Genomic DNA, 27,201 nt, shown 5'->3' on the forward strand with positions numbered 1-27,201 from the left:
TGGTGGGGTCCTCTGCCCAGGGAAGTCTGGTTGGCATCATGTTAGCATCTGGAACCTGGTGACTGAAAAAAGAATTAGCATATAGAGCCAAACAAATTGTTGACTGATCATGAACCTAAAGGCTGGAATAGTGCAGATGAAGAGTTGGGGGAATCTCCGCTTTGTACAGAGCATTGCTCAGCTCTGACTTATGGTGGTGCTAGGTGTTAAGCCTGGGATCTCTGGTGTCTCAGGCATGAGTCTTTTAAAAGCGATTATGCTATCTCCACAGCCCTAAACCTGCTTCACTCTATATGATGGTGTAGAGGTTACAGATTAGTCTCTAGGTTATGTGGAACAGAAGCTTAACATCTACACAACTGAAATCATCTGGCTGACAAATCCAATTGAATCACTTAAATTCCTCTCAGTTTTGGTTGGAAGAAGTGAAAACTGGCCATGGGGGAGGGCAGGGGGAAAAGAAGAAAGGAAAGGAAAGGAAAGGAAAGGAAAGGAAAGGAAAGGAAAGGAAAGGAAAGGAAAGGAAAGGAAGAAGGAAGGAAGAAAGGAAGGAAGGGAAGGAAGGGAGGAAAGGGAGAAAGGAAGGAAGGAAGGAAGGAAAGAAGGAAGGAAGGAAGGAAGGGAAAAAAAGGAAGAAAGGAAGGAAAGGAAGGAAGGGAAGGAAGGGAGGGAAAAAAGGAAGGAAGGAAGGTAAAGGAAGGAAGGAAGGAAGGAAGGAAGGAAGGGGAGGAAGGGAAGGAAGGGAGGAAAGGGAGAAAGGAAGGAAGGAAGGAAGGAAGGAAGGAAGGAAGGAAGGGAGGGAAAGGAAGGAAGAAAGGGAAAGAAAGGAAGGAAGGAAGGAAAAGAGGAAGGAAGGAAGGGAAAGAGGAAGGAAGGAAGAAGGGAGGGAGGGAGGGAGGGAGGGAGGAAGGAAGGAAGGAAGGAAGGAAGGAAGGAAGGAAAGAAAGAATGTGTTGCATGTCTTGGAAAACTACAGACCCATATATTTGTCTTTGGACACAGCTTAATTCCAGCCTCATGTGATGTCAGTAGTTCAGTAGAGCTCCTGCTCAGTTCCTTTCCATTTAAAATAGGTTTGCTCTGAAATTCCCATGTGGTGCCCAGATGGCTGTCACTCCTTCAAAATTCAAACTCACATCCACACACTTGCATAGCAGGAAAAGAGGGAAAAACAAAACTGTTCCTGCAAATGTACCAACTTGTCACATAGGTCCCAACTGAATGACTTGCCTGGTCCCAAAGCCATCACCACAGTCAAGGAAAGAGATAGTCTTTTTTTTTTTTGGGGGGGGGGAATATTCTAACCAATTAAACCACCTAAGCAAAAAAAAAAAAAAAAAAAAAAAGGAAAAGGATGGTTCCTCAAAGAAGAAGCAAAACTGGAGAGAAAGGCAGAGAGGTATAGAATGAAACAAATTAATGACATACTACATTAGACAGAACAAAGTTTATTTTCTAATCTCATCTTTATCCTATGATTGTTAGTTCTTGGAGCATCAAAAGCAACACATATTTAATTATGAATGTGAACTCTAATACACTAGAAATGATAGCTTTAAAAAAGTAAATCGTAGTAATAAGTAATATTTATTGAGGGGCTACAAAGATAACAGGAGTGATGGTACTGTAGACCCTCAAGGCTGAGGACACAAAGGTTGCATATTCAATCACCAGCACCACCATAAACTAGATTTCTAGTCTCTCACCCTCTCTCAAATAAATTTTTAAAATTTTAGTAATATTCATATATATATATGTATAATGTATATATATTGAGTATATACATTGTAATTCAATAGTCTTAATCACATAACAAATATTATTTCATGTAATACTAACTTAACCGCAAACCAGAAAGGAGGAATCTGGAGCTCAGTAAAATTAAGTAACTAGCCCAAGGGTCAGTAAGATACCATACTGGTTATGTAAAATGATTTTCATATCTGAGGTTCCAGGTTCAACCCCCAACACTACCACAAGCCAGAGCCAAGCAGTGTTCTGCTTAAGATATAATAATAAAATAATTTTAAAAGGAACTAGCCGAATATTATAAATTATTAAATAATAGAACCAGGAAGTCCAACTCATAAACCATTTGCAACCAAAACACACAACACTATCCCACTTAGTTAAATCCTTGCTTATATTCCAAACCCAACCCGAGCCAATACCCTGAATTCCTTTTAATAGTGTCTATTCTAACCCTTATTACCCATGCACACAACCTTATCAGATTCAACTACACTTGGCCAGGTATGGTTCTGTTTGATTCAAAGAAACATATTCCTTTCTAAATGAGAGGTATATTGTAGCTCAGATGAAGTCTGCATGCAGTAGGAAGCGGATCCTTACACCCACCCACGATTACCAGCAGAAAGAGCTGACCTCATCACTCAGCTGGACAGCAGCCGCAGAATGATGTCTATTACTCACTAGAAATGGCCTCATTAAAGAAAAACCCCATGTGCTTCTGCACAAGAAATGTGCCAACAGACAGCTCAGTGGGAAACGTTTCCAAACAGCCAAGTCATTATTCAGAAAACAACAATCTTAATAGGCTAACAAAAATTCTTTACAAGCAGCATGGAAGTAAACAAGTTTATAGATCCTGTTCTAATCAAGGTAGGATAATAAAATCAATCATTTTAAACATTGAGGGAGTTTTTTAATGACATTTCTCAATCTAAGAAGATTTTTACCTTTCTTTTGGTATTACAAAGTAGGGAAGTGATTCATCTTTTCTAAAGCAAGCAATCATTTTTTAGAATTACACAAAAAGCATAAACGCCAAACCTGAGAGAAGTCATAAAGGTTCTTAGATACAAGCCTCAACCCCTATCCCAGCCTCAGATTTAAAAAAAAAAAGTACTCAGTAGTCTCAGACAAGAACTCTACGTCTGAGGGAAATTTTTTCAGTATTTAACTATATTAAGAGAGAAAGCTATGCTTAAGTTGAAGGCCTCTAATATTCTTAAATGAGTTCACATTACTAAGCTCATTCCTCAGCCCTACAAGTGATTATTTTTCAATCAAGGTATATAAAGTTTTCAGAACCATTCTAATTTTTGCTGACATATGACCCAAACTGAGTTTGAACTGAAATAAATAGCCTGAGCAACAACAAATAAAAGAGTCCAGTACTAACCATTCAATGTTACTCTACAGGGCAAAATTACCTTTAAGGTCTCCTACAGTACCCAAAATGTGTATTCTTCATCAACTCAGAAATTAAGAGAAATATAATGACCCATGTTGATTAACATCTTCCCAGAATTGTGTTAGCTTCTAAAAGAAAGCAGTCTTATCAAAGCCTAGGATAGGAATCAGTGGCTCAGGCAGTATCCTAAATCTTTCCACTCATTCTAAAGATAAAACTAGGTAGATATCCAGTGAGAGTTGTGTTTTTTATTTTCAGAAATTCCTTTCCTTTTCTCCAATAACTCGTTCTCCTTCCCAATGACAGTGCACAGAGGAGAAAAGGAGAGACTGGGAAGTCAGAAACCTGAGCTCCAGATCCTGCATGGACACCTACATCATTATTTTACTTAGCTCTCCCAGTGTCCCCTTCTGAAAACTGGGCACACTTGCTAGCTTTCCTCACAAAACTGTTAATGAGAATCAAAAGAAGTCAGTGACATAAAACAGCCGGGGGGCGGGGGGAGGGTGGCGGCTGGCAGTGGCACGCCCTATAGAGTGCACATGTTACAATATGCAAAGACCTCGGTTTAGGCCCCTAGTCCCCACCTGCAGGGGAAAGCTTCACAAACAGTAAACCAGTGCTGCAGGTGTCTGTCTGTCTATCCACTCTTGTCTCAATTTCTGTCTCTATCAAAAACTTAAAGGCTATTAAAAAAACATAGTTAGGGCTGAGTGTGTCGCACCTGGTTGAGTGCACGTTACAGTGCACAAGGACCCATGTTCGAGCCCCCCCTAACCCCCATCCCCACCTTCGGGGGGGAAAGCTTCAGGAGTGGTGAAGGAAGGCTGCAGGTATCTCTCTGTCTCTTTCCCTCTCTATCTCCCTCTACCCTCTTTATTTCTGGCTTTCTCTATCCAATAAATTATAAAGATAATTAAAACCAAAAAAACTTTAAAAAAATAAAATTTTAAGGGACCAAGTGGTTACGCATCTGGCTGAGCACACAAGTTACAGTGTTCAAAGACCCAGGTTCAAGCCCTGCTCCCCACCTGCAGGGGGAATGCTTTGTGAGTGGTGAAGCTGGTATGCAGGTGACTCTCTGTCTCTCTCCCTCTCTATCACCTCCTTTCTCTCTTCACTTCCGACTGTCTCTATCAAATAAATAAACAAATATAATAAAAAATGTTAAAGCTAATGTCTTCAAAATTCTATAAAAATATAAGATAGTGTTACAATTAATAAATTCTTAGGCAAAGGGGTAAAGAGCAAATGAATACTAGATGCCACTATTTGTATGAATCGAGGCAAATGGCAATGGACAGATAAGGATATTTTGCATCTTTTGTTAAATGAAATTTTAAATTCAAGGGAATGGAGAGAAAAATTATCTTGTATAATTCTGTTAAAATTCAGTCAGTATTGAGAATCACCTCATCTCTGAATTAACACCATTTTCATCAAGTTAAAGATTAAAAACTGTGATTTATCCCTGTTCTCTCTCTTACAAGACAGAATCGAAATAGTACCTACATTGTGGAACTAACCCAGCACTGTGTTAATAAACACAGAGAGCACATAAGACTCTGTTGGCACATGACACATACTGTAAGTATCTACAGGGTGACTAGACAATAGAGAATCAGTCATAACTGGGTTCAAGCTATTGTTCTACTCTCTACTGAATATGTTATTTACAGTGTAGTTTTTCCCTTTTCTATAATAAGGGAAATAATGTACTTAGGTCGCATGCCTATTATGAGGGTTAAAAATCGAGGGTCGGGTGGTAGCGCAGCTGGTTAAGCGAATGTGGCGCAAAGCTCAAGGACCTGCATAAGGATCCCGGTTCGAGCTCCCAGTTCCCCACTTGCAGGGGAGATGCTTCACAGGTGGTGAAGCAGGTCTGCAGGTGTCTATCTTTCTCTCCCCCTCTCTGTCTTCCCCTCCTCTCTCCATTTCTCTCTGTACTATCCAACAACAACAACATCAACAACAACAATAATAACTACAACAACAAAACAACAAGGGCAACAAAAGGAAAAATAAATAATTTAAAAAATTAAAAATTATATAAAGGTCCAGGAAGATAGCATAACAATATACAAAAAGACTTCAATAACTGAGGTTCTGAAGTCTCAGGTTCAATCTCTGGTTACCATCATAAACCAGAGGTGAGTAGTACTATAGATTAAAGAAAAAATATATATAATGATAGAAAAAAATACCTGGGAAAATGAAAGTGATCAATAAGTGGTAGCATTGATAATTTTGCTTACAGTGGCAATGCTTATCAGTAGTAGTTCTGGTAAATTATGACTCAATAACCCAAATCACTTCACTTACAGAGGTCAATTTAGAACTATATTGAGGAGTCCGGCTGTAGCTCAGCGGGTTAAGTGCACGTGGCACAAAGCCCAAGGACCAGTGTAAGGATCCCAGTTTGAGTCCCTGGCTCCCCAGCTGCAGGGGAGTCACTTCACAAGCAGTGAAGCAGGTCTGCGGGTGTCTGTCTTTCTCTCCCCCTGTCTTCCCCTCCTCTCTCCATTTCTCTCTGTCCCATCCAACAACAATAATAACTACAACAATAAAACAATAAGGGTAACAAAAGGGAATAAATAAATATATAAATAAATTTAGAACTATATCAACTCTAATTATGAAAATATAGCTATACTAGTCTTGGCAGAAACAAAAATGTGTGTCCCTTTTAAGCATTAGTATAGGATCAAGTTCTCAACCACAATCCCAAGCATAAGTATTTAAGACTTAGCACTGTCAAAATACTTAAAGTAGTCATAAATACACTTACCCTTGAGAAGCTCACAGTTAATTACTTTCCTTTCAATTCTGTATGATCTTAAAAATCCTACAAAAATTTGAGTCTAATCCAGTATGCAGTGCCATTCCACTAAAATAAGTATATACATTTCTACATAGTTCACAATTTGCCAGCTTTTTGTGAATACCATTTCTTGCTAATTAGAATGAATACTTAAGAGCTCCTTAAAAAGCTTTAAAAAGGGGGTTGGGCGGTGGCACAGTGGTTAAGCGCATTTCTCTCTGTCCTATCCAACAATGAACAACATCAACTGCTGGGAAATTGTGCAGTCACATCTGCCATGTTGTCCCCTCGGGCTATTGCTAGTTCCTGCGAGAGTTGGGACATTCTCGGAGTGCCTGTTCCACCATATTGTGCCCTCAGGGCATTGTCTATTTACCCGCGATATTTGGAGTGCTTTGGTCATTCCTCCCCACTCCCATTCTCATGAGAGTTATTATCCTATCCTGGAGTGCTATGGTTACTCCTCCCTCTTCCCATTCTCACGAAAGCTGCTCCTATAAAAGCCCTTCTTCTTCTGCACCTCACTCACTTGCCAGCGCTCCACTTCAGTGCTCAGATGCAGGAAAGGTTACTGCGTGAGGCGGCCATTTTCGCTACCTCCACGTGGCCCAACCTGTTTCTCTAGCACCCAACTCTGAGGTGCCAGCGCAAATAAAGATTTGTGTTCCCTCTTCGCTCCGGACCTCCTCTCTCTCTTCTCCGCGGCACACAACAACAATCAACAATGGCAATAATAATAACCACAAGGAGGCTACAACAAAAAGGGGGGGGAAATGGCCTCCAGGAGCGGTGGATTCATGGTGCAGGCACCAAGCAAAAAAAAAAAAAAAAAAAAAAAAAAGCTTTAAAAAGTCAAGACTTTGTTTTCACTTTTGATTTCTCAATTCATTTTGTTGTTTCATTTCCCCCAAAGAGATGTATGTTTGCATGCCTGAGGCCCCAGACTTTGTGCCAGAGCTAAGCAATACTCTATTCCTCTCCCTTTCTTCCTCTCCCCTTCCTTTCTCTTGATCATTGTAAATAAATAAACAAACATTTAAATATAAAGCAGAGGGGAAATAAAAGAATACATAATATTTATGCCTATTTTATAGCAATTTATTAGTGATCTACAAGATTACAAGATATTAGGGGCATAGTTCCTCACCACTCCCACCACCAAAGTTCTGTGTCTCTTAATCCCCCAAGGATAACCATCATAATTTTCTCAAGGCCTTAAAGACAAGTAAAACCATTATGGATAACATTATGGAGAACTCTTAAATAAAAATGGAGGGGGCTAGACAGTGGTGCACCTAGTTGAGCCCATGTATCAACACGTGCAAAGACCTGGGTTTGAGCCACTGCTCTCCACCTGTAGGGAGGACACTTCGTGAGCAGTGAAGCAGGTCTGTAGGTGTCTTTCTCACTCCCTATCTTACCTTCCTTCTGAATTTCTGTCCTATTTAATAAAAATAGAAAGAAAGAAAAAAAACAGGAAAAAAATGGTGAACTGAAGTTGTGGATTCATAGCACCAAGTGCCAGCAATAGCCTTGGTAGCAGTAAATAAATAATTAAATGGAAATACTTTATAATCCATCAGTGCCACTTTTGGGCATTTACCCATAATGCATGAAACACTATTTCAAAGGGACATATGCACCTCTATGATCATGGGTGCTTTATTGACAATAGACATGGAAACATTAAAACAACCTAAATGCCCATAAACATATATTGGGTAAATAAGTCCTGGGACATATACTCACTAGAGAACTACTTGGCAGTTAAAAAAGGCAGTATTGATCTGGGGACACAGCTTCTAGGTTATGCAAAACGTCTTTCAACTCTGAGGCTCTGAGGTCCCTAATTCAACCTAATTCCCTAATTTATTTACCATAAACCAGACCTGAGCAGTACACTGGTATCTCTCTCCTTCTCTCTCTATCTCTCCTTTCCCCCACTCTTTCTCAGTAAAATAAAGACATAAAATATTGAAAAGGAAAAAGACAATGCTGAGTCCTTCAGGACAAAACGGATGGAATGAGAAGTGATTATGCTTAGTGAGCAAGTAATTAAATGAAACACAACTACTGAAGAAAAAAAGAAAGGATAAAGAAAAGACCACTACCAGATGGTTGCATTCACATGTGGAATATAGAGAACTGAAATACACAAACTCAAATTTTTTTAAACCATAGTGCTGCTCATCTCCAGTTGATGGAACTACTGGGGATTGAACTAGGGACCTCAGAGCCTCAGGAATGAGAGTCTATTCTGATATAATGGTGCTCTCTCCAAGTCCCACCCAAAATTTTTTAATGGGATGGGGGAAACAAAGAACATAAAAAGAAATATTTAATGTTTTTCCAGGTCAACATTGTATAGAACTATTTGCCTAATTTGGATTATATTTGACTTTCCTTTGTTCTCACAACTTTACTTCATGGTCATAGTCAAACATGCCACCACCTCCTTACTGGGAAGCTTGACTTTCAATCCCTGTGTTTAGTATCACACTTTACCCTCCATGAATTTTTTTACATTTAATACATTTAAATCACAGCTTTACACAAGGGGTGGGTGTGTGGGGGAGGGTCTTAGAATTTGTATTATTATAACCATTTGCTTTTATTTGGACTTCCAAACTGGAAGGTTCTCAGATGGCTGAGAAATCCAGAGACTTCCAGTTAGGAACCCAAGTTTTCTTTTTCCTTGGCTAGTGGCTTCCCTACAGTTCTTATATGTCAGCATCCAATTTCATATATGTCTGTTTCATGTTTGTGCTATTTCTTTATTCCCAGTTCCAAGAAAACCCAGCCCACTGCTTTGCTTTCATTTTATAAACTAAACACAACTTCAAAACTAAAGTGTCATTCTCAAACAGCTGTCTGATATTATACTACCACCTGAATTACAAGAGTAAAGGGACACGTCTCATTACTGCTTGTTTTTTACCTTTTTAATGTACTCATTTGTACAATTATGTCATCAGGCACTAAAATATGACTCTCCTATGATTTATTATATGCTAAAAGTTTTACTTCTTACCTATTTGCATCAAAAGAAATTATCATAGCTTTCCAAAGAGTGATTTCTATCAGCTTCTACATCACAAGTGTTGGGTATATACACAAGTAGTAACAGAAAACATTAGAATAATTTCTATGTAGCAAATATGATTGAAATCCAACACAATGAATGCTGCTGAAATGCAAGCAACAACCTCTAACATTTCAGTAATTTAGTCCATCTCCAAATCACCATATTCAGAAAATATCAATAACAGTCCCAACTTCCACAAATCAGGAGATAGAGAAGAATCAGGTATAGAGAAGAGTGGAGACTTTTCAGACAAGATAACCCAGCAAACCACTTAATGGATAGAACATTGCAATTCTGTCTTGAGATAGTCAGTAAGAACAATTACCTTTGGATAAAATGCTTCTATATTTGCATGCTTATACTTCTTCAAATAAAGAACAGTACACATCTCAAGCAGCATTTGTTGCTGAGTATACCTACACTTTTCCTTTTTTTTTTCTTGGTTAAGTCATCAACACTGAAATTTAACTATATATTAATGCAGACAATTAGACCACTATACCACTTAGGATAGAATGTATGTCTTAAATTCTACTTTAACAAGAAACAATAAGTAAATTTTCCCTAATAATTATATAAAAAGTAAAATTTAATTACCTTTCCAAAGTCACGGACATCAAACAGATCAAATGCCTCAAAGAGTTCACTCTTTCTCATTCCAAATATCTCACAACAAGCCGTGAGGAATGTCCTTATGTTCTTCAAACAAAGAAACTGAGGAATAAAAATTGGTATTAGTATATAGTATAGAGCAAATTATCCTGAATGTTGTCAATCCTCTTTGTTAAACTTAGGATGTTATAACAATGTCAAGGAATAGCTGGTTATTGGGTTTATTTTTTCATCATTTTTTAAAGTGTTTATTTTCTTTTGTTGCCCTTGTTGTTTTATTGTTGTAATCACTATTGTTGTCATCGTTGTTGTATAGGACAGAGAGAAATGGAGAGAGGAGGGAAAGACAGAGAGGGGGAGAGAAAGATAGACACCAGCATACCTGCTTCACCACTTATAAAGCAACTCCCCGGCAGGCAGGTGGGGAGCCAGGTGCTCGAACCAGGATCCTTATGTTGATCCTTGTGCTTTGAGCCTCCTGCGCTTAACCCTCTGCACTACTGCCCAATTCCCGTCGTTATTTTTTTTATCATTACTTGTTGATCAAACACCATCATGGCCCAAGCTGAGGAGATACATATACAAACAAGACACAATTTTTTACTTCATAAAACTTCCACTCTAAAAAATAAAAACAACAAACTCAGAAACAAACAAATAAAAAACAAACTTTAAAAATATATATATTGTTATAAGTGAAATAGAAAAAAAAAAAAAAAGAGCCAGGAGGAGAGATCAGAACTTATGGTGATGTCAGCAGTGACCTTAAGTGGGACAGATAGAGAAAGGATTACTGAGAAGATAGCTTAGCAGAGAGTTGAAAGAGTGAGCCATGAAGAGTTACAACACAGAGTATTCAGTGTAATGTAGCACCCACTGGAGTATGTCTGTGGAAGGGGTCAACGTGATTACGGTAGAGTGAGTGAGGAGAAGAAGAGGTAAGAGCAGAGCTAGAAAGGAAATGGGACCAGGTAACAGGAAGAGAGAATGATGCTATTTACCATAAAGGGGAACAGGGAATTGAGGAGGTAGGACAACAGAGAGATCAAAGAAGGGCTCTTTGAAAACAATGGAAATTCTTTTTATTTTTTTTAATTTTTTTATATATATATTTATTTATTTATTTATTCCCTTTTGTTGCCCTTGTTGTTTTATTGTTGTAGTTATTATTGTTGTTGTAGTCGTTGTTGGATAGGACAGAGAGAAATGGAGAGAGGAGGGGAAGACAGAGAGGAGGAGAGAAAGACAGACAGCTGTAGACCTGCTTCACCGCCTGTGAAGCGACTCCCCTGCAGGTGGGGAGCCGGGGTTCGAACCGGGATCCTTATGCCGGTCCTTGTGCTTTGCGCCACCTGCGCTTAACCCGCTGTGCTACAGCCCGACTCCCAACAATGGAAATTCTTACAACATGTTTCTCTTTTGATGGAATAACTTGGTTATGAAGGATCAGCCTCTGCCAAATGGGCCCCTTCAGCATATGAGTTATATTGAGATGAGGTCAATTAAGACCATGCAGGCTCAGAAGAAACTTATTAGTACTCCTTTAACTATCTACAAAAATGAAAACTAGAGGTCTAATCAGTTTGCTAGATGAATTCTAATATTTTTTTAACTATCTGTTTATACCAGAACACTACTCAGCTTTGTTTTATGGCAGTGTCAGGGAATGAACCTCAGACTTGGAAGCCTTGTGTATGAAAATCCTTTTGAATAATCATTATGCTGTCTTTGAACCTCATACTTGAAAGCCTCATGCATGAAAATCCTGTTGAATAACCACTATGCTATCTTTCAACTTTCATCAGATCTTTAGTTGAGAAATCTACCTGTATAGCAGGGCAGACACAATTACAGTGCATCTGGCCTCCATTATATGAATCACTCTCATCACGTGTGCCCCCTTCCTCTTTCTTTTTTATTTTCCCCTTTTGTTGTCCTTGTTGTTTATCGTCATCATTATTGTTATTGCTGTCATTGTTGTTGGATAGGACAGAGAGAAATCGAGAGGAGGGAAAGAAAGACAGGGAGAAATACAGACACCTGTGGACCTGCTTCACCACCTGTGAAAAGACCCCCCTGCAGGTAGGGAGCCAGGGACTAGAAGGGGATCCTTGAGCCAGTCCTTGCATTTCAAGCTATGTACCCTTAACCCACTGTGCCACTGCCCAGCTCACTCCCCTTCCTCTTTCTTAAATCCCCAGGTTCCTGCCCCAATTCCTTAGCTCAGGACATGAAACCGCATTTTCTCTTCACTGATCCTGGGATCTGTGTCTATGTAGCTTGCCCATGTGCATGCAGTTATATTTGTGCTTGTGCGCTCCTAGTATCAGTATAATATCTGATTATTAAACTCGTCTGAGAAGAACCAGGGATGAGGAGGAAATCTCCTCTTCTCCCTACAGTGGAGAGCAAAAAACTGCTCAGACAAGAGAAACATTGACCTAAATGAAATTCTAAAGTAAAGAAAATGGAATGGATCTAGTGCTCAAGTGGAGAAACAGCTAAAAAAAAAAAAAAAAAAAAAAAAAAGGTTTCTCAACTCCTTAACACTAATAGGAGAGACAAGAATAAAGTAGGCCATATAGACAACTTAGGGGGGGAAATACTTTCAGAATCTAGAGTACTCAGATCAACCCAAACAAAATACAAGCATGCCTTTAAAGCTAATTAATTCCTTCTGCAACTATTAGCTGCAATGCCACATTTTAAAAACATATTAATAATGTTCAATAAAGAAAAAAAACTATAAGTCAGTTATTATATCCTTGTCTCACTTTTTAAATTTTATTTATAAAAAGAAAATACTGACAAAACCATAGGATAAGAGGGGTACAACTCCACACAATTCTTGTCTCAATTTTTAATAGCAAGGATAATGTTTAATTTTTGCTGTTTTGTATATCATCTTTTTTTTTTAATTTACAGAAAGCACATTTTACTTCCACTACATTTGAAACATACAGATTCCTCATGAGCTTAACTCAGAGGCAGTTTTTCCCTTTACAAGAAACCTTCTTGAAGGCTTAAATATTTCAAGAGGGGTTAAAACCACAAGGGAAACATCATCAACACTGTGAAGCACAAAGGTAGCAGCACATGAACTTACTGCTTTCACTTTTAAAAATTCATGAGACCTTTAAGACACAGACTAACTCTGCATGTAGCTTCCACACAGAATTGCTTATTTACAGATTAAAAGCCTTGCATTCTGCCAAGATAGATAATAATTACTCTCTTGGGGATTGTGCAACTGCTCTCTTGAAATATTTTTTTTACATAATTAAGTGCCCAACTCATAGCTCACCAAGGAACAAAGCATAATTACATATGTCACCCTATGAAGATTTCTCATCAAATCCCTACATACGTACTGTGTAGGGAAAACTATGGTAGTCCCACTAAAGAGAGGAGCTTTGATCATTAATGCATAAAAAAGTGAGTGTTACTGAGTTACCATATATGTTATATATTCAAAATATGATCATCATTGCATACATACCAGAAAGTAAAAATAGGCCTTCTCTTACTACTGGAATCAATCTTTAGTTTTGCCTTAAATAATTTTGTTCCATTAGATTCAACAAATAGAAACAGGATTTTAAAAAGATCACTTGTGCATTCTCATTTAGTCCTCCTTTTTTTTTTTTCAGTCAACAATTTTTGAATGCCTACAATGTTCCAGACATTGGAAATGCTGAAAACAAATAAGTATTACTGCCCCCATGATTCTCTATTAGCTTACCTGAATATTTTTAGTTATTCAAAATTTTTCTAAGACCATTAGGCTTACACTTGCTGCTCATGGGTCTTTAACTCACAGGTTTGTAAAGGAAGAGAGTCCAGGGACAGATAAAGAGTCCAGGGACAGATAGACCCCTTAAAGCCCCAGCAGAAAGTCTAGATAGAGCTGAGCCTGCAGGTTTACCTATTCACCCAAGACTTTTTCTTTGTTCTCATTATGTGGACTTTTTCTTTTTTCAGACTATTTTTTTTATTTCAACCAAAAAAAAAAAGCAAAAAGAGAAATGGAAAGAATAGTGCAATGAACTCTCCCATCTATTCAACAACTGTAGTATGTGGCTGTGTAAGCTTTTGTTGGCAATGTTTTCTCTAATACAAATTTTATTTTGCTGAATTATTTGAAACCATAGATAAAGCAATGCATTCCTAGGAATGAGGAAATTTTAGGACACATCTACAATACCATTACTACATCTACATAAATGAGCAACGATTGCGTGTTATCTAATATCCATCCCCTATGAATTACCCACTAATGCCTTTTCACACTATGTATAAACAAGTGATTCAATCTTCTGATCTAGGATCTAATAGTTATTTTACCCACTACACTTGGTTGCAGTGTTTTTGCAGTATATTTGAACTTTAAATCTGACTACCTTTATTCCTTTTTTATTGATATTTTGAAGAGTTAAGATCAGTTTTCCTATAGAATGTTCCATTTTGCATTTTTCCAACTATTTTTTCATGGTTCTCATTAAACCTATTCCTCTACCACTTGCCTTTCTTGTGAACCAAAAACTAAGTCTAGAGTTAAGTTATGTTTCTAGGGAACAAATAGTTAATTCTGTTAATTTCATATTTTACCACATCAGAAGACAGATTTTTTTTTTTTATAGCTGAGGTCTTACATATGTGATTTCACTGCTTCAAGCAGTTTTTTTTTTTTCTTTCATCAGGTAGAAAGAGAAAAAGACAGAAGGAAGGAAGGAAGGAAGGAAGGAAGGAAGGAAGGAAGGAAGGAAGGAAGGGAGGGAGGAAGGAAAATGAAAAGGGGAAGGGGAAGGAAGGGGAAGAGGAAGGAAGTGGGAGGGGAAGGGAGGGGAGGGGAGGGGAGGGGAGGGGAGGGGAGGGGAGGGGAGGGGAGGGGAGGGGAGGGGAGGGGAGGGGAGGGGAGGGGAGGGGAGGGAGGCCCAACCCAACACTGGAGTTTCCACCAAGGCCATTAATGCTTCCCATATGATCACCAGACTAGAACCTGGACTACACTCATGCCAGTGAAGACACCTTGCCTGTTCAATTCAGTTTTTTAGGGTGAAACTTCCATTATTATGACTTCAATGACAGTAATAGTGATGTTACAGAAAGAAACATTTAAAGGTCAGGCTGCAAAAATTTACTACAGCACTCTGAGCCTCTACTCCTTTATTTTTTTTAAAAAAATAATTATTTTATTTATTTATTCCCTTTTATTGCCCTTGTTGTTTTATTGTTGTAGTTATTATTGTTGTAGTTGTTGGATAGGACAGAGAGAAATGGAGAGAGGTGGGGAAGACAGAGAGGGGGAGAGAAAGATAGACACCTGCAGACCTGCTTCACCGCCTGTGAAGTGACTCCCCTGCAAGTGGGGAGTCAGGGCTTGAACCGGGATCCTCATGCTGGTCCTTGTGCTTTGCGCCACCTGCGCTTAACCTGCTGTGCTACAGCCCGACTCCCGCCTCTACTCCTTTAAAACAGCGTATGTTATCATCACATTATTTGGTAATTGGGTTAACTTTGAAAAGTTCTTTTGTTAGGGTTTGCTGTATAGTACCTAGTATCTTGTATATAGCTGTTACCAAATAATGTGATGATAACATTAACTATCCATTGTCTTTTTGAACCCTAAGACAGCAGGAACCTCACATCTCCACTATAGAGCCTATATTTCCCCCAGTCCTGGTACCTTAGGATAGGGCCCACTTTCCTGCATGCCTCTCCCAATCCATATCAAATAATATTGCATCTGCCGATCGCAACCTAATCAACGCAATGATTGCCACCTCACCTCAACATGCTTCAGCTCAGACTGTGTCCAGAGACTTCACGTGTGGAATGACAACCCTTCAGCTTCATTACTCGGGTGAGACCTTAGTATTCTCTAATTCCATCCCAGGTGGATCACTTTCTAACAAAGTCCCAAAACCTAGATATAGACCAGGTTCTGTGAGAGAAAGCATATGTTCACACATATCCATAAACTACTGCAAAATATATACCTGAAAGCAGAAGTACACTAGAGTTTGCAGTGAGTACCCCACCAACACTTCCTCTCCACTGTTCCAAGCTTTGGGTCCATGATTGCTCAACAATTTGTTTGGCTTTGTATGTTAACTCTCTTTTCAGTCACCAGGTTCCAGATGACATCAGGATGCTGGCCAGGCTTCCCTGGACTGAAGACCCCACCAATGTGTCCTGGAGCTCTGCTTCCCCAGAACCCCACCCTACTAGGGAAAGAGAGAGGCAGACTGGGAATATGGACTGACCAGTCAATGTCCATGTTCAGCGGGGAAGCAATTACAGAAGCCAGACCTTCTACCTTCTGCAACCCACAATGACCCTGAGTCCATGCTCCCAGAGGGATACAGAATGGGAAAGCTATCAGGGGAGGAGGGGATGGGATATGGAGATTGGGTGGTGGGAATTGTGTGGAGTTGTACCCCTCCTACCCTATGGTTTTGTTAATTTATCCTTTCTTAAATAAAAAATAAATTTTAAAAAAGACAGTGTATGGCTTCCTTTTTCTTTTAGAGTCATTTCAAACTTTTCTTAGTTATAATAATACAAACAGGATCATTTCTCCTTTTTTATCTGAAAAAATAAATATTCGCTTCTCTAAAAGTTGATAATAATTGATGAGCTGTGTTAACAGAAAAAAACCTTCACACTGTTTATTGTGAAATGAGTTATTTCAAACTCAATGAGAAATGACATCTCATGGCTAGGTCTCTAGTTTTTTCTTTCTTTATTTCTTTCTCTCTCTTTTTTTTTTTTTTTTACCAGAGCACTGCTCAGCTCTGGCTTAAGGTAATGCAGGGGATTGAACCTGGGACTTGATGGAGCCTCAGGCATGAGAGTCTGTTTGCATAACCATTATGCTACCTACCCCTGCCCAGGTCTCTACAGTTTCACAATCAAGTAGGCTTAGCAACTCTCGATTGCACCCTGTCATTTCACGAACATCTCATAAAAACTGCAGCAAAGGTGGGTGCGAGGAATAACATCATTGCAAGACTGGCCAGCTCCTCATGGGGCGCGAGCACTTCCACACTACAATCATCATCTCTGGCATTATGTTATTCCACTGCAGAATACTGTGCCCCAGTATGGTTCCGTAGCCCCCATGTCCACTTGGTTGATTCCAAATTATATTCCTCCATGAGGATAATTTCTGGAACCATCCGTTCCACTCCGGTTCCATGGCTGCCAGTTCTTAGCAACATCGCCCCGCCAGATATTCGTCGGGATGCAGCATCATCTAAGTTCATTTCCCACATCTACGCTGGACCGGACCTGCCAATATACGCGGATATCTTCGCCCACCCTGTTCAACGCTTGACGTCTCGTCACCCAATCTGGTCCCCTATGCCTACACTGAACTTCTCTGTTCCAGACTCTTGGAAACAGAGTTGGCAGTCAGCTGAGTTAAAGAACAAACACCTCATCACAGACCCCTGCAAGCGTCAACCCGGCTTTGACCTAGCACGTTATGATTGGGCCCTCCTCAATCACTATAGAACAGGCCATGGCCGGTGCACCGCTATGTTCCATCGCTGGGGAGCCAGAGACGACCCAAACTGCCCCTGCGGCTACAGACAGACTATGACCCACATAGTCAACGACTGCTACCTCTCCAGTTTCAAAGGAGGTCTCGAAACTTTACATCAGGCTCAACCTGACGCTATTGACTGGCTACGGAAGAAGGGCAAACGCTAGAAGAAGAAGCAACTTACTGTAATTTTCACAAGGACCATTGACAACCAGGATGACTGATAAAGAAGTTCTCAAGTTCTAACTTAGTTGAATACTCATTATCCCATTCCAAGGAGAGACTAAATTTGAAAATTGGGCTTAAATCATCAAAGTGAGAACTGACTCAAATAATATGAGGAATGGTCATTGTAGGTTAGCTGGCAGTTTTGAAAGGCACAGAAAAGACTATACTGAAGTCTATTTATAGGTATGAAGATACACGAGTTTTCCTGCCTAGATTAATTTCGGTTTCGATTTTTCTATGCATTGGAGTCCCCCTGTCACTGTAACTCCTCTCCAGAAGTCCCAATCACCACCCTCTGTAGAATAGACATCCTTGTAGGCAGAAAGGCATGCAAGGAGATGTGAATAAATCACAGCTCTCCCTTTCTGCTCTTATACCATAGCTTCCCCTCTCTACTTTTACATGCACAGCTGTCTTTAAAATTGAGTAACCTAAGTTCAACAGCTTTTGAAAATTCATTTGTCCTGTATGACCCACTAGCAGGGTTATCGTTCCCATTGTCCTATGAAGAAAGCAATCTCTACAGGTGAGTTCTGTATTGTTTTCAAATTATGCTTCACACAGGATCAGATCAGTACAACATCTCTGAATTGCTTTCACCTTGATCCTTTTCTTATATATAAATGAAGACTACAGAAGTCACTCAGCGAGGATGGCCAGAAGTGGAGGATGGTGTTTCTTAGCTCCAATGTTGTAGTCAAATCACTAAATCAGACAACCCTAATCTCACTAAAGGAAACATAATATTTCCATTTTGGTTACTGTTTAGTATATAGTTTATTTTATTGTTCTTTACTTTTATTAGGGGACTAATGGATTATAATAGAGTTGTCAACACATGGGTACAATTAGAAAGGGAGACAGCAGATGACTGCTCAGGTCTGGCATATGGCCGTGTTAGGGACTGCACCTGGGGCCTCAGTCATGAAAATCTGTCGTATTACCACTGTTATAGTTCCCCGGTCCAATAACATTTTTATTACTTATTCAGAACATAGTAATTTAACTTGCATCCCTGAAATCCTACAAGTCACAGGTTCAGTCCTTGGCACCATCTTCTGCCAAAGTTGAGCAGTGTTCTGGTCCCCTTTCGCTCCTACCTTTTCATTCTTTCTCTTCATAACAAATAAGCCAGTAATTCTTTTTTAAAAATATATAGCAATTTAAGTTGCATTTAAAGTTGCAGTCATTTTAAACATTTTATCCAGAGGTGAAGTATATTTATGAATATTTTTAATTTGTATTTATGAAATGGAAATATTGACAAGAGCATATGACAAGACAATTCCTACCACCAGAACTCCATATCCCATCCTCTCCCCTGATAGCTTTCCTATTCTTTATCCCTCTGTGAGCACAGACCCAGGATCATTATGAGGTGCAGAAGGTGGGAGGTCTAGCTTCTGTAATTGCTTCTCTGCTGAACATGAACATTGGCAGGTCGACACATACTCTGTTGAATCATAAATATAAACTTTAAAATGCATCCTAGTCACTCTGTAGCACCCGTGAAATAACTATTCTGACTAAATCTTTTTGTCATTTGAAACTAACTTTTTTAAGAGTAGAGACTACATTTATTTCAGCAATGTTTCCCCATCTTTTGTAACAGAGACAAATAAATTACATCAGAAAGTGATAATGCAGTTTATTTGTATACAAAAACAAATCAGGGCTGGGGAGAAAGCATAGTGGTTAACTGAAAAGACTTTATGCCTGAGGCTCCAAGGTCCCAGGTTCAACCCCCAGCACCACACCACAGGCCAGAATTGAGCTGTGTTCTGCTCTTTCACTATTTCTTTCTCTCTTTATTTCTCGCTCATTGAAATAAAAATTAAAAGATAATAAAAATTTAAAACAGAAATCTCTTGGTAGGGAACTCTGAAAATTTATATCAAATCGTTACATCCTATTCATGTCAATATGTTCATAGATCTTCTTAACTTACATACCTCAAATAATTTTACAGAAGCTGGTGATGCCTAATAACTATAAACAAAATGAAGAATTTAAATATCAGGGAGCTACAATCCTAAATGTCATTTTCAGCCTGGATTGCCAGCTTTAGAACTGTATTCAATGGTGGTCTTCTAACTGGCTTTCAGAGTCCCGGTGGCCAAACTGCTTTATAATATGTATTCAGTCCCTCTACTGATTCCAACAGTTTCTATCCTTATAAATCACTCTTCTGGAAAAAAATATAGAACCCTCAGTTTCAAAAGCAAATCTAACAACCCTATCATTAGCCCCCAGTCAAAGAAAAGATAAGCAAATAGCATCTTTAGACCTTCTCGTATGTCTCTAACTCTTATACCAAAATCCTGATTGCCTAAAAGTAAAGAGGTCAAAATTAATTGAAGTATCTATTTAACGAAGTTTGTTAATCTGCTATCAGAAAACAATCTGTGTCAGTGGCTTTAATAAGAAAAGATAGGGGGAGGTGCTAGGTGGTGGTGCACATGATTGAGTGCACATATTGCCAAGTGCAGGAACCCTGGTTTGAACTCCAGTTCTCCACCTATGGGGGTTCACTTCATGAGCAGTGATGTAGGTCTGAAGGTGTCTATCTCTCCCTCCCTCTCCTTGTCTCCCTGTCCTTTCTCAATTTCTCTCTGTCATATCTAATAAAACAAAATTGGGAGGGGGTCCTGGAGTGGTGGATTCTTAGTGGTGGATTCTTTTTATAGCAGACTATAAAAAGTCAGTAGAACGCAGTAGTTAAAATGCAGTTATTTTAAAAAATGCAGTTATGAATCTTTAAAAAGAATAAATTGGCAATAACAATGACATCACTAACAGAATAACAATGGTGTAGTAAGAACTTAATGACAGCAGATAGTAGACATGGTAGCATTACTCTTTGGAACAGAACACCAGTCAAAATAGTCATTCGCAAATCAGGGAAAGAGAATTACTGAATTGTGCTACTCCAAGAGGGAATTTGTGATGGCTCCTCACTGGAAACAACACTCAAAATAAAGAAAAAGCTTGTGGTGAAAAATTAATGTATGTTGCATTCATTTAGAGATGGATCTTACAAATCCATTAATTCAAAGAAAAAAGAAAAAGTTTGTTCAAGTCTCATCTAAAAGAATAAAATTTTGCATGCCAACAAAAACATGGAAGTCTGACTGAAGGTAGCCCCTTTTTATGCACCCTCTCCTCTCCATTATTCTTTTTCTTTTTTTAATTTAACTAATTTATAAAATAAAAAATCGAAAATACTGACAAAACCATAAAATAAGAGGGGTGAAATTCTACACATGTCCCACCACCAGAGTTCCATAACCCATCCCCTACACTGGAAACTTTCCTATTCTTTATCTCTCTATGAGCATGGACCCAGGGTCATTGTGGGATGTAAAAGGTGGTAGGTCTGACTTCTGTAATTGCTTCTCCACTGAACATGGGCGTTGGCAGGTTGATACATACTCCCAGCTTGTCCCTATCTCTCCCTAGTGGGGCAGTGCTCTGAGAGGTGGGGTTCCAGGGTACATTGTTGGGGTTGTCTGTCCAAAGGAGTCAGGTTGGCATCATGGTAGCATCTGCAACTTGGTGTTTGCAACGTGTATTCCTTTGCTTCCTCCTTTCTTGTGGGACTCGATTCAGTAGTTCTTGTAAGGTGGGGTTGACTGTGTCAAATTCCTTTAGTTCTTAAATGTTTGAGAAAACCTTTATTTCTCCCTCATATGTGGAGGATAATTTTGCAGGATACAATATTCGTAGCTGGAATTCCCTCTCCTTTAGAACTCTGAATATGTCATTCCACTATATCCTTGCCTCTAGAGTTTGTGAAGAGAAATCTGATGAAAGTCTTATAGATCTGCCTTTGTATGTAACTTTTTTCCTTTCCCTAGCAGCCAGCAAAATGTTTTCCTTGTTGTTGACTTTTGATAGTTTTACAATAATATGTCTTGGTGTTGGTCTTTTTGTATTTATAAATCTGAATGATCATTCTGCCTCTGGAATGAGAATGTTCTGATGGTTTCCTAAGTGAGGGAAGTTCTCAGCTAAAATTGCTCTGAAAATGGACTCTGGGCCTTTGGCCTTGTCCTCCTTCTCAGATATACCTATCACTCTTATATTTGATCATTTGATGGAATCTGCAATTTCACAGAGAGTTGCTTCAGTCTTTCTGGACCATTCCTCTCCCTCATCTTTGAATTGAAAGAGTGGACTGTCTGTATCTTCTAGATTGGAGATTATTTCTTCTGAATGTGTAAATCTACTTCCTAAGCCTTATACTTAGGCATGGATTGCAGTTAAGATGTCTTTTATTCCCTGTAGTTCTGTTTGAAATTTTTCTTTCATGCTTCCTAACTGCTTAGTGAGTTCTGACTGAAGTTCTTCTTTCAAGGTTTGAAGATTCTTAGTGAACTCTGTTATAAGCTCCTCTCTTGCATGTTTTAAATCCATAGTAATATGCTCTTTTAATCCTTGCTTAAATTCTTGGAGAGTCCTCATAATGAGCTTTCTGTAATCTGTCTCTGAGAGTCTCTCTAAATCCCTAATTGCTTGGATTTTGTCAGCTTCATTTTTGACTGGCTGATATGGTATGGTTGGCTGTTCTGTTTCTCTGCTTGTGCATTTTTATGATGGTTATTGATGTCCAGCAGATGGTGCTATTGTAGTTTCTAGGTTTCTCTTGTTTGTATGATCTGCGCCAGATGGGATGGGGTGGAGGGGTGGTTGATTTGAGCCTCCTTGTGGTCACAAATGGCCTGTTTTATGTTGTGTCCTTATCTTAAACTCAGAAGGCTAAAAAACCCAAGTCAAAGATTGAGAGGTTTTAAGCCCCTGTCTCTTTTCTTCTGGCACTAGGAACAATGTTACTTGCTTGCTGTGCTTAAAGTGAAATAGCCAAAATGGCACAGCTCAGCGCCCATGCAGCCCAGAACTCTGATTTGACTTTGCTGTTATTCAATCCGCACCCCTTTTCACCCAAACCACACGTGAGCACCCACCTGAGGCTGAAGAACTTTCAGCTGTAGGTTATAACTTCAGTTGGGTCTCTTGTATTTATTTGTTGTTTTGGGAGGAGAGGCAATTCTGTCCCATTTATTCCAGGGCCACACCTCCTGGAAATCCCCTCTCCTTCATAGACATATATCTCCTTTATAGACATATAGTTTACATATGTTATTACTCACTGAAGCACAACTAAGAGTCCCCACCCTCTCCAGTCTGTGCAGTTTCCCCACAGCTCCCAGCACCCTTTGCACCTCACTCCATGGCATAGTCAATGTGCCATGTTAAATTTGAAATTATTATTAAATTCAAACACCAAATTATCTGGACAACAACAGCCAATCTATTACTCTGGTTGTAGCTCAAAAAATGTGGAGATTATTTTTCAAATGCTCATAGAATTATACTTAAAACTACTGTGTTAATTCCTGTGTGTAAAGTAAAATGACATAACTAGTGGCTGCTTTATAATCTTGGTGACATTATTATACCCTTCTGGCATAATGAAATAAAACAGATGACATTAGGACATATTCTCTGTTGAAAGACATAATCCATAGTGAAACTCAAAATGAACTTCACTTGCCCCCAAGTAATCTCATCTTCAGGAAAAGAGAGACAGAGAGTGAGAGAGAGATTTTCTATAAACATAACAGACAAAATTGTTTAATGTGCCATTCAGATCAGCAGAATACTTAGCTCTAAACTAAGCAATCTATGTCCCTTCTTTTTCCCCCTCATGTACAAAGGAGAACATTACTTTCTTTATTAATACTTCTCAGCATGTTTTTTTCTATACACTGGATAATTTTGGAACAGATAAATCAGATATAATTTGTACTGAACTACAGTCTATTTTCTGCCCACATTTTTAACTTCTCTAATTGTAATTCTAGCTGCAACCACTCTGCTCCTAATTTAGCATCACCCCCAAATTATGCAAACTATACTTTCCACTTTTTCACTCTAACCTGAGAGACGTCTTTATGATTTAAACTCCACTTTATAACGATTTCACAATCTACTTTATTAAAAATAAATCACAGTATTTTTTCCAGCTTTCGTAGTAATTTGTAAAATTTGTACTACAATCCTGGTATCAGTAATAATTAAAGGGGGCTAGGTGATGGTGCAACTGGTTGAGCACACGTTACCATGCACAAGGACCCAGGTTCAAGTCCCTGGCCCCTACCGAAAGAAGGGAACCTTTATGAGCAGTGAACCGGTGCCGTGTCTCTCTCTTGCCCTCTCTATCTCCCCTACCTCTCTATTTCACTCTGCCTCTATCCAGTAAATAAATAAAATGTTTTAAATATATATCTACTTTAAAAATAAGAAGTGACCAGAAGCCGGGCAGCGGCACAGTGGGTTAAGCGCATATGGCACAAAGCACAAGGACTTCTGGAAGGATCCTTGTTTGAGCCCACAGCTCCCCACTTGCAGGGGGTTCACTTCACAGGCAGTGAAGCAGGTCTGCAGGTGTCTATCTTTCTTTCCCCCTATCTGTCTTCCCCTCCTCTCTCCATTTCTCTCTGTCCTATCCAACAACAACAGCAACAGTAACAAAAAAAAAAACAAGGGTAACAAAAGGGGAAAAAAATAAGTGACCTATATGTAAAAATTTTACCTGATGTGGATCATATATATCATCTATACATTTACATATATATGTACTTATATATATACATATATGTATGTGTATACATATATACACATATTTTTCTTAATAAATACTGCTACTTTTATATAATATTTCATAATGGAAATATATGCAAGTAGAACTCTTAAATAGGTAGATGAGAAATTACACCCATATGCCAACAACTGTACTCTAAACCATTAACCTCACAATAAAAAATAAAGAAAACGGAAAAGAAAAAAAATAATGTAAAAAACACTTAAGGCTTAACTATCAGTTCTCAAGCAAAGATAAAGTAGAGATTTAAATTGGCACCAACTTAATGTTCAGTGATTTGTCCTCTTATGACAGACTGCAGGGAATTTCAGTGCAAGTTTCCAGATATCCCAGTTAAAAACAAGCTAAAATCTCATTAGCAGTGGAGGGATACAAATTTCTTTAAACATGAAGTTCCATTTTTGAGAAATTCTTTGTTTGGAAGGCAAAGTGATCCCTAAATCTTGCCAGGAACTCATAGGAGAAGAAATATCACAGAGGCAGAGAAAAGAGGATGATTTGGAATATAACTAAAATATGCCTACTAGCTAACTACAAATTGAAGCCCCCCTCCCCCCCCACAACTCTTCATCTGCACTATTCCAGCCTTTAGGTCCATCATTGGTCAACAATTTGTTTGGCTGTGTATGTTAACTCTATTTTCAACCACCAGGTTCCAGATGCTAGTGTAATGCTGACCAGACTTCCCTGAACAGACAACCCCACCAATGTGTCCTGGAGCTCCACTTCCCCAGAGCCCTTCCCCACTAGGGAAAGAGAGAAACAGGCTGGGAGTATGGATCGACCTGTTAACACCTATGTTCAGCAGGGAAACAATTATAGAAGCCAGACCTTCCACCTTCTGCATCCCACAGTGACCTTGGGTCCATACTCCCAGAGGGTTAAAGAATAGGAAAGCTATCAGGAGAGGGAGTGGGATACAGAGTTCTGGTGATGGGAATTGTGTGAAGTTGCACCCCTCTTATCCTATAGTTTAGTCAATGTTTCCTTTTTATAAATAAAAAATTAAATTAAAAAAATTAAAAAATATAAAAAAGAAAAAAGAGGATGAGAGGAAGTGAAAATAATTATAGTGTTCTGTAATGAAAAATTAAAGACAAAAAAATTCATTTCGACTAATTGTTTATTTTTCATAACAAATGTCAAATGCTACAGTGTTTTACCAATAAGCTATGGAAAAGTAACTGACAGGCATCATAAATATCAAGCTATTTGTTTATGATCAAATGTGCCTCTCAAATATTTTCCCCATAGAAGTAGCACCAAGAACAAAGGAGAATAAAGTCATATCTCTGATGCTTTAGTTATTTAAAGCTGCCAGATTGACTATACTCCCCTAGAATTTTTTTGTCATATTTAAATAGTGCTAATGAATGGATTCAACAGTCATGTTTAAAACAAAAGTTATTGCAGACTGTTTACCACTGATTCAAGTCCCTCTGTCTTCCATTACCAAAAAATCTGCTACCAACCCAAATGTTTATAATAAGGATTAGAGGAATTTGGGAAACCAAAAGGAAGAGGCTGAATTATTTCCCTAAGTTTGAAACTTAAGAGTGAAAAAAAATAAAAAGGAGTAATGGACAGTCAGGAGTAGGAGCTTACAAGCAGAGTCACACTGACTAAAAAATAAAGCCCCCAAATTTCAGACTTTGGAGGGAAACATGGGGGCATGATATGGGAGCTAGAGTCAATTTGATTACTCAAAAGAAAAAAATCATAGCTTACATATGTTATTAAAACTGCTTCTTCACATTGTTTATCACCTGCTGTTGAAAAAAAAATGATGGCCTTTATGACCATTTCCAGGCTACCCTATCACCTGAGGTCCTAGTCAGGGAATCCTTGGATTTCCCCACAGATACTATGGGCCTAGACCTCTAATAGATCCCTCTCTCTCTACCATCACTTGTCACTTCCATCAAGAACATTATCACTAGCCCTTCTGTGGGCCTCTTCAAGACCTTACTATCACTATTAAAAAAGCAATGGTAAGGACTGCCCCACTCTCTACAGGGATGCTGGGTCATCTTAAATCTGCCACTCAAGGAAGGCTAGTCCTGATGTGAGTGCAGCCTAGTATGTTCCCAGCTGTGACCATGGACTGTGAGCTCACCCTGCCAAGGACTCAGAAGTTTTAGACTCCTGTGCTAAATATGGATATGAGCCCTGGGTAAAACTGATGTAGTAAATAGTCAACTGTATTTACATATCTTCTTCAAGTTTGAGAGCTACTCTCTGCCTTAATCCTGCTTCTTAGTTCTATTCTCAGTTCTGACACCAGACAATATTTCTTCCCAGACAATATTTCTAGCCCACCCCCATGTTAGCTATCAAGCTCAAAGTTTAATAGACATGGGCCCCTACAAACATACCTAAAATAGATTTCATAGCTTCCTTTCACCCGAAGGGGCCTATTTTAATCTTCTCTATACATACTTTTTGGTTCCTGTTTTATAAACATTTTACCCTGCCTTTTATCTTACTGCCTTTTACCCACCAAGTTCCAGATGCTACTATAACTCCATCCTGACCTACCTACACAAATGAACTCACCAATGTGTCCTGAAACCTCACCTCTCCAGACCACTACCCCACTAAAGAAAGACATAAAAAGGCTGGGGGTATAGATCAACCTGCCAAAGTCCATGTCCAGCAGAGAAGGAATCACAGAAGCCAAAAACTACCACCTTCCTCACCCCCCAAAAAAATTTGATCTATACTCCCACAGGAATAAATGATAAGGGAAAAGAAGCAGAAGGCTCTGAACCCCCATTCCACTAGGGCCCAAAGCATTTGTCAGCAGGAATCTTGCTTTTATACCATCAAAGGTATAAAAGCAAACCTGGAAAACACGAGAAAGCCAAGCAATGCTTCTTTTATCTGAGAGAGAAGAAGAAAAAAAGGAGGACACTTGGGAATAGTAATAAGTGTAAGTGTGACTTGGAAAGGAAGTGAAGGCAGGACCAGAGGGGGGAAAAACGGGCCAAAAAAAGTGTGTGTGTGTGTGTGTGTGTGTGTGTGTGTGTGTGTGTGTGTGTGTGTGTGTGTGTGTGTGTACACACAGGGGGAAAACCAGAAATAA

At 39.0% G+C, this 27,201-nt stretch overlaps 1 protein-coding gene across 2 annotated transcripts in view; it reads right to left on the minus strand.

Annotated features, from left to right (window-relative positions):
- The window catches only part of VAV3 (vav guanine nucleotide exchange factor 3), a 351,109-nt gene that overhangs the window by 270,960 nt on the left and 52,948 nt on the right, over nucleotides 1-27,201 (minus strand). For both annotated transcript variants that reach the window (XM_060202170.1, XM_007528282.3), the window contains exon 2: nucleotides 9,661-9,777. In XM_060202170.1, the coding sequence (XP_060058153.1) occupies nucleotides 9,661-9,777 (117 nt within the window). The remainder of the gene's footprint in view (nucleotides 1-9,660; nucleotides 9,778-27,201) is intronic.

The sequence above is a fragment of the Erinaceus europaeus genome, chromosome 11, assembly GCF_950295315.1.
Source record: "Erinaceus europaeus chromosome 11, mEriEur2.1, whole genome shotgun sequence".
Taxonomy (NCBI): Eukaryota; Metazoa; Chordata; class Mammalia; order Eulipotyphla; family Erinaceidae; genus Erinaceus; species Erinaceus europaeus.